Source organism: Pongo pygmaeus, chromosome 4 (assembly GCF_028885625.2).
Source record: "Pongo pygmaeus isolate AG05252 chromosome 4, NHGRI_mPonPyg2-v2.0_pri, whole genome shotgun sequence".
Taxonomy (NCBI): Eukaryota; Metazoa; Chordata; class Mammalia; order Primates; family Hominidae; genus Pongo; species Pongo pygmaeus.
In genome coordinates, this window is record NC_072377.2 from 176,874,878 (window position 1) to 176,887,979 (window position 13,102).

Here is a 13,102-nt window from a genome sequence, read left to right on the forward strand (position 1 = left end):
ACAGAGCCAAATACATTTCTAAAAGTTACCTAAAGCTTTCTTGTCTGAAACATCCCATTTACCATGAGTTGTTTTGAGCATTCAGAACTAGGAGATGAGTCAACAATGTGGCGAAAATCAGCCTGCTCTGTCAGCACACCAACTTCTACCCACCTAATGGTATTATCTGATGATCCACTAACAACCAGCCGATCCCTGTACTGCAGACAGGCAATGCCTCGCTTGTGCCCATTGAGAGTACGAACAAATTCACAGGTGCTTGTGCTCCAGACCTGTATAACAAATTAACAGTATTTTAAAGAATGAACGCAGGAAACTCCTCCCACAATATACCTTTCTTAAGAAGACAGAGCTTCTGAGAATGACCCAAATATGTGATTGTAACAGTATTTTAAAGAATGAACGCAGGAAAGTCCTCCCACAATATACCTTTCTTAAGAAGACAGAGCTTCTGAGAATGACCCAAATATGTGATTATAAAATACGGTGTTCTCTAACTCAAAGTTGGGAGGCTGGGGGGCAGACTAGACAGCATAAAATTTTCTTGGCTGCTGAGTGATAACACTGGAATGAAACACGGAGGGAAGTGAAGTCTCCAGTCTTTGAGATCGTTACAAAGAGAACATCTCCTGGATGGTTTGGACGCTCATTTACCTGGAGGAAAGAGTTTGGGCCAGATTTTATGTTTTTATACCAGTTGACATTTCAAACTCCATGGAGCTAATGTAATAAAAAAGCTTCCAGCTGGGTATGGTGGCTCACACCTAATCCTAGCACTTTGGGAGGCTGAGACGGGAGAATTGCTTGAGCTCAAGAGTTCGAGACCAGCCTGGGCAACATAGTGAAACCCCATCTCTACAAAAAATAAAATTAGCTGGGCATGGCAGAATGCACCTGTGGTCCCAGCTACTCAGGGAGCTGAGGTGAAAGGATCATTTGAGCCCAGCAGGTTGAGGCTGCAGTGAGCCATGTTAGTGCCACTGCACTCCAGCCTAGGTGACAAAGCAAGACTTTGTCTCAAAAAACAAACAAAAAGTTTCACGTTTCATATCATCCTCTTTTCCAGCATATTTTCTGGAACAGCTCCATTTGTTTTGACACATTACTTCTAATTGTATGTATGTAGAATAAATAATCCCCTCTTTTGTGATCTGACTTAGATGTTCATAGCTAAACATATTATTAGACAAATAAGGAGACACACAGCAACCAGAGTGCCCTGAATTATCTTACCAGCTGCATTTGTAGCTGAATGGGATAGATAAATAGATTTCCACAAGTAAAAGAATGGCACTGGACCCCAACCTCATACCTTAAACAAAAATTTAACTCAAAATGGATCAAGGACCTACACATAAGCACTGAAACTATACAAGTCTTGATAAATTGAACATCATCAAAATTAAAATCATTTGTGCATCAAAGGACACCATCAAAAAAGTGAAAAGAAAACTCACAGAAAGAGAGAAAATATTTGCAAATCATGTATCTGATAAGGGACTTGTGTCCAGAATATATAAAGAACTTATAACTCAATAATAAAAAGACAAATTACCAATTTTTAAAGTGGGCAAAAGATTTAAATAGACATTTCTCCAGAGAAGGTACACAAATGGCCAATAAGCATACAACAAGTTGTTTAGCATCATCAGTAATAAGGGAATGCAAAGCAAAACCACAGAGTACCACTGCACACTCACTAGGGCAGATATAATAAAAGAGACAAATAATAGCAAGTGTTGGCAAGGATATGGAGAAATCCTCCATGCTGGTATTATGAAACAGCTATTTTGTAATAAAGCTCAAACCCTCTCAACTTCCAGGCACTGGTCTCATACCAATTGGTGTGACTGTGGGAGTAAGTTGCCGCATATAAATCCTAGTTGTTTAGCTTCCCAGCTATCCAATGTAAAGCCTGATGCTACACACTTTGTGATTTGTGGGGCTAGGTATAAGAGTGCTATCCAGTGCTGGTCATGAAAAGGAGGTTCTTCTGAGCAAGCTGAAACCCTCATATACCACTGGCAGGATTGTAAAATGGTGCAGTGCCTTTGGAAAACAGTTCGGCAGTTCCTCAAAATGCTAAACACAAGCCTGGGCGAAAAAGTGAGACCTGGTCTCTACCAAAAAAAAAAAAAAAAAAAAAGGGTCGGGCCTGGTAGTGCCTGTACTCCCAGCTACTCTGGCAGGCTTAGGTGGGAGCCTCAGGAGTCCCTGAACTGGGGGACTGCTTGAGCCCAGGAGGTCAAGGCTGAAGTGAACCATGACTGTGTTACTGCACTCCAGCCTGGGTGACAGAGTGAGACACTGTCTTCAAAAGGAAAAAAAAGTTAAACACAGAGTTACCATCCTAAGAAAATTAAAAACATGAAAACTTCCACACTAATATTTATAACAGCATCATTTGTAATAGTCAAAAAAATAGAAACAACTAAAATGTCCATCAACTAATAAACAGATGAACAATGAAATTTTATTCAGCCACTGGAAGCAACAAAGTACTGGCTGGGTGTGGTGGCTCATGCCTGTAATCCCAGGCCAAGGACTTTGGGAGGCCAAGGACTGCGGGAGGCCAAGGACTGCTTGAGCCCAGGAGTCCAAGACTAGTCTGGGCAATAAAGCAAGACCCCATCTGTACTTTAAAAAAAAAAAAAAAAAAGAAGGGACAAAGCTGATATATGCTACAAAGCACATGGATGAACATTGAAAACATTATGCTAAGTGAAAGAAGCGAGAAACAAAAGGCCACATAAGGTATTCTTCCATTTATATGAAGTGTTTAGAATAGTCCAATCCCAAGACAGAAGGTAGATGAGTGATCACCAGGGACTGGGAAGAAACACAGGCTGACTGCTAATGAGTGTGAGGGTTTTAGAGCACGATGAAAATGTTCTGGAACTAGACAATGGTAATGTTATAGAACACTGCAAATGTACTAAAGGCCACGGAATTACACCCTTTAAAATGTTCAATCTTATGGCATGGAAACTGTATCTCGGTAAAGCTGTTATAAAAGCATAAGAAAGCTAAAATTCAAAAAAGTTTGCTTGGATATTGGAATCAGGACTGCATTTACCATATCCTAGGGATACCCTAGACTTCAACTCCTTATTACAAGTCTGTCTCCCCCTTCACCGCATACTCAGCTTCTTGAAGTCAAGGACATGTCTTCTTCATCATCATATCCCTAGCATCCGGCCCAGAGTCCACCGCACTGCGAGTCCTCAAAATTAGGTGAATAAATAAAATATCTAAGCTCTGCCACTAACTAGCTGTGATGATCACCAACACAATCCTTTACTCTCTGAGCCAGATGTGTAAAATGGGGCCACACCTACCTCAAGAGTGCTAGGAGTGTTAACTGAGACCATAATGTAAAGTTCCCAACACACAATACATGCTCAACACGTTAGCACTCTTCCCCTTAAAAAGGTGATCAAGAATTTCATGTCATGAAACAGAAGACTGTTCCCTCTTCTGGACCCATGGCTTTTCCTCCTACCTTGCCTACAACTCTAGAGATATACAGAGTGGGATGGCCTCAAGGGTTCATAAGCACAGAGGAAAATAAAGATCTTGCCAGGTACCAGGTTGGTATAAGCCACCTCTGCTTTGTCTCTGTTCTAAATGGGACAGGAGCAGGTAGGGTTATGACTGCAGACATACTTACTTTGATGGTCCTGTCACCAGAGGCGGACACGATGTACTTGTCATCAAAGTCTACTACATTGACAGCAGCCCGGTGACCAACCAGGACACGGCGTAAAGTGATATCGGTCGCAGAAGCCATGTCCCACACAGCAATGGAGCGGTCCTTGGAACAGGTCACCATCAGTCCATTGCTGAAGCGTAAGTGCAGTACGGCCTCATTGTGGTGGATCAATGTGTTAAGAACTTCACCCGTGTTCACATCCCACACTCTAGGAGAGAAGAGAAAAGCATGATGCTTAATTACAGAGACAGCCAGGAAATGATTCTGGTATCTGAGCTCTGTCTGGGTCTGCAATGGTTTGGATATAGTTTGTCTGACTCTACCAAATCTCATGTTGAAATTGATCCTCAATGTTGGAGGTGGGGCCTGGCAGGAGATGTTTGGGTCACAGTGGTGTATCGCTCATGAATGGCTTGGTGCCACTCTCATAGGAGGGAGTTCACTCTTAGTTCCTGACAGAACAGGTTGTTTAAAAGAGCCTAGCACCTCCCCGCTCTCTCTTGCTTCTCTCTCGCATGTGATCTGCATATGCTGGCTCCCCTTTGCCTTCTGCCATGAGTAGAAGTAGCTCAAAGCCCTCATCAGAAGTAGATGCTGGTGCCATGCTTCTTGCAGAGCCTGCAGAACCATGAGTCAAATACACCCCTTTTCTTTATAAATTACCCAGCCTCGGGTATTCCTTTATAGCAATACAAATGGAGTAAGACAGGGTCTATTCTTAATGAACCTAAGGACATGATTAAAAGGGGCCCCTAAAAGCAATTTCTTTATTTGCTGAGAAGTACTGAGATGGTTTCAGAAAAGGTGGCTAATTCTGGCTCTGCCCGAGTTTAGGTATATTTAGCAGTCAGGTATTCCGGGACGGTGTTTGCAGGCTCGTGCTGATGGCAAAAGATGATTCCTCTAGATAGTAGATTTTGTATTGAGTCTGAGATGACAGGAAGAAGGAGGCTTGTTGGCTGAAGAACTGAGAATGGTTCCAAGCTTAGTTCTTGTTGACCTCTGACAGGCCTCTGAGTCTATCATTTATCCACTGCAAACTGGGTAAGTCATGATGCCTCATCAATCACCACATCCACTTCTTTACCCAGCTGCTTTATGGACAAAGCCAGGGTCTCCCAACTGCTTTGTACATCCAGGGATTTGGAAGCAGCATTTCCACATCACGGCTTTTCTGTAATGCTCATCTCCTAAGAGGACAAGTTCACACAGGGCAGAGGGGGAAAGACTCAGGCCTCTGAGGCTGAGACATGATCTCTGGCAGAAGCAGGGGTATGGAAGCACTGAGTCCAGGAGAGGATACTAAGCATGCTTCAAGCAGGGGTGGCGAAAGAGTCCAGGAGTGACTCCTGGAAGTGAGTGTCTCCTCTCTGCTCTGGACTACAGTTTCCCAAAAGAAGAAAGCCAGCCTAATACTTGGTATATGCTCTTACAGGAAAGCATGTTGTCATCTCTACAATGAACAGCAATAGGAATAGAACACCCTTAACAAAAATTAGCTTTCCTGCCTAATTTGCACAAACATGTCTACAATAAAAGTAGTTTGAAATACAGCATGTAAAAATGTAAGTTTGTGTATGCCTCTCCCAGAGGAGGATGTCAATCTCAGACTTTCTCAGGGAAGGCTTACAAGTTAAGAACAATGAAGCCAGATCACTCACCTCACTGTAGAATCTGAAGAGCCGGTTACAATGACACGCTCATCATACTGCAGACAGAGGACAGAGCCTGTGTGTCCTGTCAACACTTTCAAACATTCCAGGCTGGTTTTATCCCATATCTATTGAAACAAGATTAGCCACAAACGATGATTTATTATACTATATTTTGATGAATGTTACTGTCCCACCTTGTGTTCTGATTATAAAATAAGACACACTTGGGTTACAGTAAATAAGAAACACTGAATATCAGACAGGTAAGAAATGACAAGAAGGAATACAGACAATAGTGATTAACTACTAGGATAGATGTGCTGTTTTGCTTAATTTGAACCCTTAGCTATTGATCTCAGTACACTTATCAACAGCCTCATAAACGGGACTTTTTAAAAATAAAGTCTGTGAAAAGAATTCGCTCACTGGATGGGTGCTGTAGCTCATGTCTATAATCCCAACATTTTGGGAGGCCGAGACAGAAGGATCGCTTGAGCCCAGAAGTTAAAGACCAGCCTGGGCAACATAGCAAGCCAATATCCGCGCGCGTGTGTGTGTGTGTGTGTGTGTGTGTGTGTTGTGTGTGTTATTAGCCAGTTGTGGTGGTGTGTGTGCCTGTAGTCCCAGCTACTCAGGAGGCTGAGGTCACAAAATTGCTTGAGCCCAGAAGGCAAGGCTGCAGTGAGCCATAATCACACCAGTGTACTCTGGCCTGGGCAACAAAGCAGGACTCTGCTTTGTCATTTTATTTTTATGTCCCATAAAAATAAATTAATTAATAAAAAAGAATTGGCTCACTCTCTGGAAAGCAACATGACAACGTCTATTAAGAAGTTTTACAAATGCATACCCCTATGTTTACAAAAACAAAAATTGGAAAATGAAATGTCCAGCATTTCATAAAAGTCTCAAAGTAAACTATGAAGTGTTTAATGAGAAAATATCATTCTTTATTACAAAGTGAAGCATTTTTAAAAATCAGAACAAAAATTATCTATAAAGTGACACAATGACTATGTATATTTTAGAAAAGGAAGAAAGGATTAAAGGAGGTAAAATGTTGTGAACAGTTGTTTTCACACTCTGAGTGTTCCTTTTCTCGCTTCTTTTACTGCCTCCATAGACTTGTCTTTTCTAGAATGTCACAGAGTTGGAATCATACAGTATGTAGCCTTTTTAGATTGGCTTCTTTCACACAGTAATATACACTTAAGGTTCCTCCCTGTCTTTTCATGGCTTGATATACATTCCTTTTTAGTGCTGAAAATTATCCCACTGTCTAGATGTACTACAGTTTATTTATCCATTCACCTACTGAAGGACACCTTGGTTGCTTCCAAGTTTGGGCAATTATGGGTAAAGCTGCCATAAACATCTGAGTGCAGGTTTTTGTGTAGACGTAAGTTTTCGATTCTGTTGTGTAAATACTAAGTGGTATATATGGTAAAAGTATGTTTAGTTTTGTAAGAACTGCCAAACTGCCTTCTGAAGTGGCTGTACCATTTTCTATTTCCACCAGCAATAAAAGTTCCTCTTCCTATTGCTCCACATTCTCGCCAGCATTGGGTGTTGTCAGTGTTCTGGATTTTGGCCATGCTAACAGGTGTGTAGTAGTGTCTCACTGTTATAATTCACATTTCTCTGATGACTTACAATGTGTAACATCTTTTCACATACTTATAATATGCCATCTGTATATCCTTCTTTGGTGAGATGTCTGTTAAGATCTATGCCTTATTTTAAAAAATCAGGTTAAGCTAATTGTTTATTTTCTTACTGTTGAGATTCAAGAGTTCTTTGCATGTCTTTTGCATACATTTTCTCTAGTCTGTGGCTTGTTTTTTCATTCTCTAGACAATGTCTCTCACAGAGCAGAAATTTTTAACTTTAACAAAGTCCAGCTTATTAATTCTTTCTTTCATGGGTCATGCCTTTGGTATTATATCTAAAAAGTCATCAACAAATTCAAGATTATCTAGATTCTCTCCTATGTTATATTCTACGAATTTTATGATTTTGTGTTTTACAATCAGGTCTTTAATCCATTTTGAGTTAATTTCTGTGAAGTATATAGGATCTAGGTCTAGACTGTTTCAGGGTAAGGGAGGCAATATGGTGTCTAATTGCTTCTGCCCCATTTGTTGAAGACACAATCTTTTCTCTACTGTATTGTCTTTGCTCCTTTGTAAAAGATCAGCCGACTATATTTATGAAGGTATATATTTCTGGGCTCTCTATTCTGTTCCATGGATCTAGCTGTCCATTCTGTTGCCAGCACCACACCATTGTGATTACTGCAGTTTTACAGTAATTCTTGAAGTAGGGTAGTGTTAGTCCCCTGTCTTTATTCTACTTCAGTATCATGCTGGTTTTTGCTTCTCCATATAAACATTACAGTCAGCTTGTAGATATCCACAAAATCACTTGCTGGGATTTTGATTGAGACTGCATTGAACCTACAGACCAATTTACGAAGAAATGACTGACATCCTTACAATAGTCTTCCTACCCATAAGCATGAAATATCTCTCCCCATTTATTTAGTTCTTTGATTTCTTTAATCAGTTTTATAGTTTTCTTCACATAGATCTTATAAATATTTTGTTAGATTTATACCTAAGTATTTCATTGCGGGGGGGGGTGCTAATATAAATGTTATTGTGTTTTTTGAGATGGAGTCTCACTCTGTACCCAGGCTGGAGTGCAATGGCGCAATCTCGGCTCACTGCAACCTCTGCCTCCCAGGTTCAAGCAATTGTCCTGCCTCAGCCTCCCGAGTAGCAGGACTACAGGCGCCCGCCACCACGCCCGGCTAATTTTTGTATTTTTAGTGGAGATGGAGTTTCACCATGTTGGCCAGGCTGGTCACAAACTCCTGACCTCTGATGATCCACCCACCTCGGCCTCCCTAAAGTGCTGGGATTACAGGCGTGAGCCACTGAGCCCGGCCATGTTATTGTGTTTTTAATTTCACATTCCACTTGTTCATTGCTGGTATATGGGTAAGCAACTGACTTATGTATATTAACCTTGTATCTGGCAAACTTGCTATAATCATTTATTAGTTCTAGGAGGTTTTTTTTGTTGATGTTTTCATTTTTTTCTACAATCATGTCATCTACAAGCAAAGACAGTTTTAATTCTTCCTTCTCATTTGTATACCTTGTCTTATTGTGTTATCTAGGAGTTCTAATACAATGTTGAAACGTAGTGGTGAGTGGGGACATCTTTGTCTTATTCCTGATCTTAGTGGGAAAGTTTCACATTTCTCAGCACTGTGTGTGATGTTAGCTATAGGCTTTTTGTAGATACTCTTTATCAAGTTAAGGAAGTTCTCCTCTATTCATAGTTTACTAAGGGTTTTTATCATGAAAGAGTGTTCAATTTTGTCAAACGCCTTTTCTGCATCAATTGACGTGATTTTCTTCTTTGGCTTATTGATATGACGGATTACATTAATTGATTTTTGAAGGTTAAACATGAAGATATTGGTCTGTGGTTTTCTTTGAATGTCTTTATCTAGTTTAGTACTAAGGTAATGATGGCCTCATAGAATAAGTGATGAAATATTCTCTCTTCTTCTATCTTCTGGAAGAAATTGTAGAGAACTGGTCTAACTTCTTACTTAAATGTTTGACAGAATTCACCAGTAACTCATCTGGGCCTGGTGCTGTTTTGGAAGGTAATTAATTATTGACTCAATTTCTTCAACAGATAAAGGCCTATTCAGATTACCTATTTGTTTTTATGTCAATTTTGGAAGACTGTGTCTTTCAGGGAATTAATTCATTTCATATAAATTATCAAATTTGTAAACATGGAGTTGTTCATATTATTTTATTATTCATTTAATGCTCATGAGAACTATAGTGATGTCTCCTCTTTCATTTCAATATGAGGAATCTGAGTCCTTTTTTTTTCTACATTAGCATAGCTAACGTAATTATCAATTTTACTCATCTTTTCAAAGACACATCTTTTGGTTTCCTTACCTATTTCTATTGATTTCCTGTTATTAATTTCATTGATCTCTGCCCTAATTTTCATTAACTCTTTTATTCTGCTTACTACGGATTTAAACTGTTCTTTTTCTAGTTTCCTAAGGTGGAAGCTTAGATGACTGATTTTTAGTCTTTCTTCTTTTCTAATATATGCACTCAATACTATAAAATTCTAAGCTTTCACTGCATCCCACAGATTTTGATAACTTGGGCTTTCATTTTCATTTAGTTACACGCACCCACACATGAACACATGTGCACACACGTGCACACACACACAGGGAAGGAAGAGGGAGAGAAAGTCTCACACTGTCACTCAGGCTGAAATACAGTGACACAATCACAGCCTACTGCAGCCTTTGACCTCCCGGGCTCAGGTGATCCTCCCACCTCAGCCTCTTGAGTAGCTGGGACTACAGACGCATGCCACAATGCCCAGCTAATGTTTTTTGATTTTTTTGTAGAGACAGGGTCTCCCTATGTTGCCCAGGCTTGTCTCAAACTTCTGGGCTCAAGCAATCCTCCCACCTCAGCCTCCCAAAGTGTAGGGATTACAGACGTGAACCACTGTGCCCAGCCTCAAAATATTTTTAAAATTTCTCTTGAGATTTCTTCTTTGATCCATGTGCTATTTAGAATTATGTTATTTAATCTTAAAGTATTTAGGAATTTTTCCAGCTTCTTTTTGTTACTGATTTCTAGTTTATATCCACTGTGGTATGATTGGACATTATATTAATTTCTAGCCTTTCTTTTTTTATTGATTTTTTTAAATTTTTTTTTTTATTTTTCCATAAGCTATTGTACAGGTGGTATTTCGTTACCTAAGTTCTTTGGTGGTGATTTGTGAGATTCTGGTGCACTCATCACCCAAGCAGTATATACTGCACCATATTTGTAGTCTTCTATCCCTCGCCCCCCTCCCACTCGTCCCTCCAAGTCTCCAAAGTCCAATGCATCATTCTTATGCCTTTGCGTCCTCATAGCTTAGCTCTTACACAACAGTGAGAACATACAATGTTTGGTTTTCCATTCCTGAGTTACTTTGCTTAGAATAACAGTCTCCAATCTCATCCAAGTCACCGCAAATGCTGTTAATTCATTCCTTTATATGGCTGCATAGTATTCCATCATATATATATCAGTCACAGTTTCTTTATCCACTCGTTGAGTGATGGGCATTTGGGTTGGTTCCACAATTTTGCAATTGTGAATTGTGCTGCTATAAACATGCATGTGCAAATGTCTTTTTTAAATAATGACTTCTTTTCCTCTGGGTAGATACCCAGTAGTGGGATTGCTGGATCAAATGGTAGTTCTACTTTTCGTTCTTTAAGAAATCTCCCCACCCCACAACAGGCCCCAGTGTGGGGAGGCGGGAGGGATAGCATTAGGAGACATACCTAACGTTAAATGACGAGTTAATGGGTGCAGCACACCAACATGGCACATGTATACATATTTAACAAACCTGCACATTGTGCACATGTACCCTAAAACTTAAAGTATAATAAAAAAAAAAAGAAAGAAAGAAAAAGAAATCTCCACACTGTTTTCCATAGCTGCTGTACTAGTTTACATTCCCACCAGCAGTGTAGAAGTGTTCCCTGTTCACCATATCCATGCCAGCATCTACTGTTTTTTGATTTTTTTATTATGGCCATTCTTGCAGGAGGTGGTATCACATTGTGGTTTTGATTTGCATTTCTCTGATCATTTTATCATGTTTGTCGGGCATTTTTTCCTGTGTTCAGCATTTTTTCATATGTGTGTTGACTATTTTGTATATCTTCTTTTGAGAATTGTCTGTTCATGTCCTTAGCCCACTTTTTGATGCGATTGTTTGTTTTTTTCTTGTTGATTTGTTTGAGTTCATTGTGTTTTTCTCTTGTTGATTTGTTTGAGTTCATTGTAGATTCTGGATATTAGTCCTTTGTCAGATGTATAGATTGTGAAGATTTTCTCCCACTCTGTGGGCTGTTTACTCTGCTAACTGTTCCTTGTGCTGTGCAAAAGCTCTTTAGTTTAATTAGGTCCCAGCTATTTATCTTTGTTTTTGTAGTATTTGCTTTTGGTTCTTGGTTATGAAATCCTTGCCTAAGCCAATGTCTAGAAGGGTTTTTCCAATGTTATCTCCTAGAATTTTTATAGTTTCAGGTCTTAGGTTTAAAGTCCTTAATCCATATTGAGTTGATTTTTGTATAAGGTGAGAGATGAGGATCCAGTTTCATTCTCCTGTATGTGGCTTGCCAATCATCCCAGTACTATTTGTTGAAAAGGGTGTCCTTTCCCCACTTTTATATTTTTGTTTGCTTTATCAAAGATCAGTTGGCTGTAAGTATTTGGGTTTATTTCTGGGTTCTCTATTCTGTTCCATTGGTCTATATCCCTATTTTTGTACCAGTACCATGCTGTTTTGGTGACTATAGCACTATAGTATAGTTTGAAATCAGGTAGTGTGATGCCTCCAGATTTATTCTTTTTGCTTAGTCTTGCTTTGGCTACATGGGCTCTTTTTTGGTTCCAAGTGAATTTTAGAATTGTTTTATCTAATTCTGTGAAGAATGAGAAAGGAATGGGGTTATGTCCTTTCCTGGTTTTGGTATTAGGTGGTATTTTGGCGGGGATTGCATTGAATTTGTAGATTGCTTTTGGCAGTATGGTTATTTTCACAATATTGATTCTATCCATCCATGAGCATGGGATGTGTTTCCATTTGTTCATGTCATCCATGAATTCTTTCAGCAGTGTTTTGTAGTTTTCCTTGTAGAGGTCTTTTGACTCCTTGATTAGGTATATTCCTAAGTACGTTATTTTTTTGCAGCTATTGTAAAAGAGGTTGAGTTCTTGATGTGATTCTCCTCTTGGTTACTGTTGGTTTATAGAAGAGCTATTGATTTGTATACATTAATCAAAACGAAATCCTATAAACAGGCCTTCAAGAAGGGAAGCGTTCTATAGTTCCATGACTAGGTCTGAGTCTTTTAGTGAGCCTCTACCTCTAGACTTCACAAGTACTTCTCAGTTCTTCCTCACCCCTTTATGCGTGACCAAATGGATGAGAGGGCTGGAGTTGTATATTTCCCTTCCCCAGGTCAGTCAGGTTCTATAAAATCTCAGCACTTCTGGCTCTGGCTAAGCAGTTTCTATTGAAGGTAGACCTTATCAAGAAGTACAGAATAACCTAGTATAGTTTAAAAAGTTTCTTTTCCCTTCCCGCTGCTGGAAACACAAGGAGATTTTTCTGGGATAATCACTGAGAGAATCTGGTAGAGCTCTTGCAGGTAAAACTCACAAAAGTGTGGTGGGGAGCCCTGATGACTGGGTCCTCCTCAGTTTTTATTTCTCAGACTTGTCCCACACTGAGCCTCCAGCAATTTTTCAATTACAGTTCAGGTTACCCTACCCAGGCACTGGTTCTCCCGGACGTTTCTGCTCCAGTGAGTTATGATTCTCTGTATTTGCCTATCTCTCCAATTTGTGGGGCAGCAGCTTCTCCTGTGACCTCACTTCTCTTATGAATCTAAGTAGAATGGTTGATTTTTCAGTTTGTTCAGATTTTTACTTGTTGTCAGGAGAAGTAGTAACTTCTTACGTACCAAACCCACTCCCTTCTTTTAATCTTTCCAGTGTTCCCAAGTTATCAATATTGTTGATATTTAATGGGAGATGAGAATGTTTTCAAAGATTGAACTATTAAAAATAGACTCTGTGCACCTATTTCTTGACATGTA

At 39.6% G+C, this 13,102-nt stretch overlaps 1 protein-coding gene across 7 annotated transcripts in view; it reads right to left on the reverse strand.

The window, feature by feature from the left end:
• The window catches only part of FBXW11 (F-box and WD repeat domain containing 11), a 148,052-nt gene that overhangs the window by 11,175 nt on the left and 123,775 nt on the right, over positions 1-13,102 (reverse strand). For all 7 annotated transcript variants that reach the window (XM_054488686.2, XM_054488684.2, XM_054488681.2 and 4 more), the window contains 3 exons: positions 5,374-5,492; positions 3,671-3,920; positions 154-272 (listed from right to left, as the gene is read on the reverse strand). In XM_054488686.2, coding sequence (XP_054344661.1) covers positions 154-272; positions 3,671-3,920; positions 5,374-5,492 — 488 coding nt within the window. The remainder of the gene's footprint in view (positions 1-153; positions 273-3,670; positions 3,921-5,373; positions 5,493-13,102) is intronic.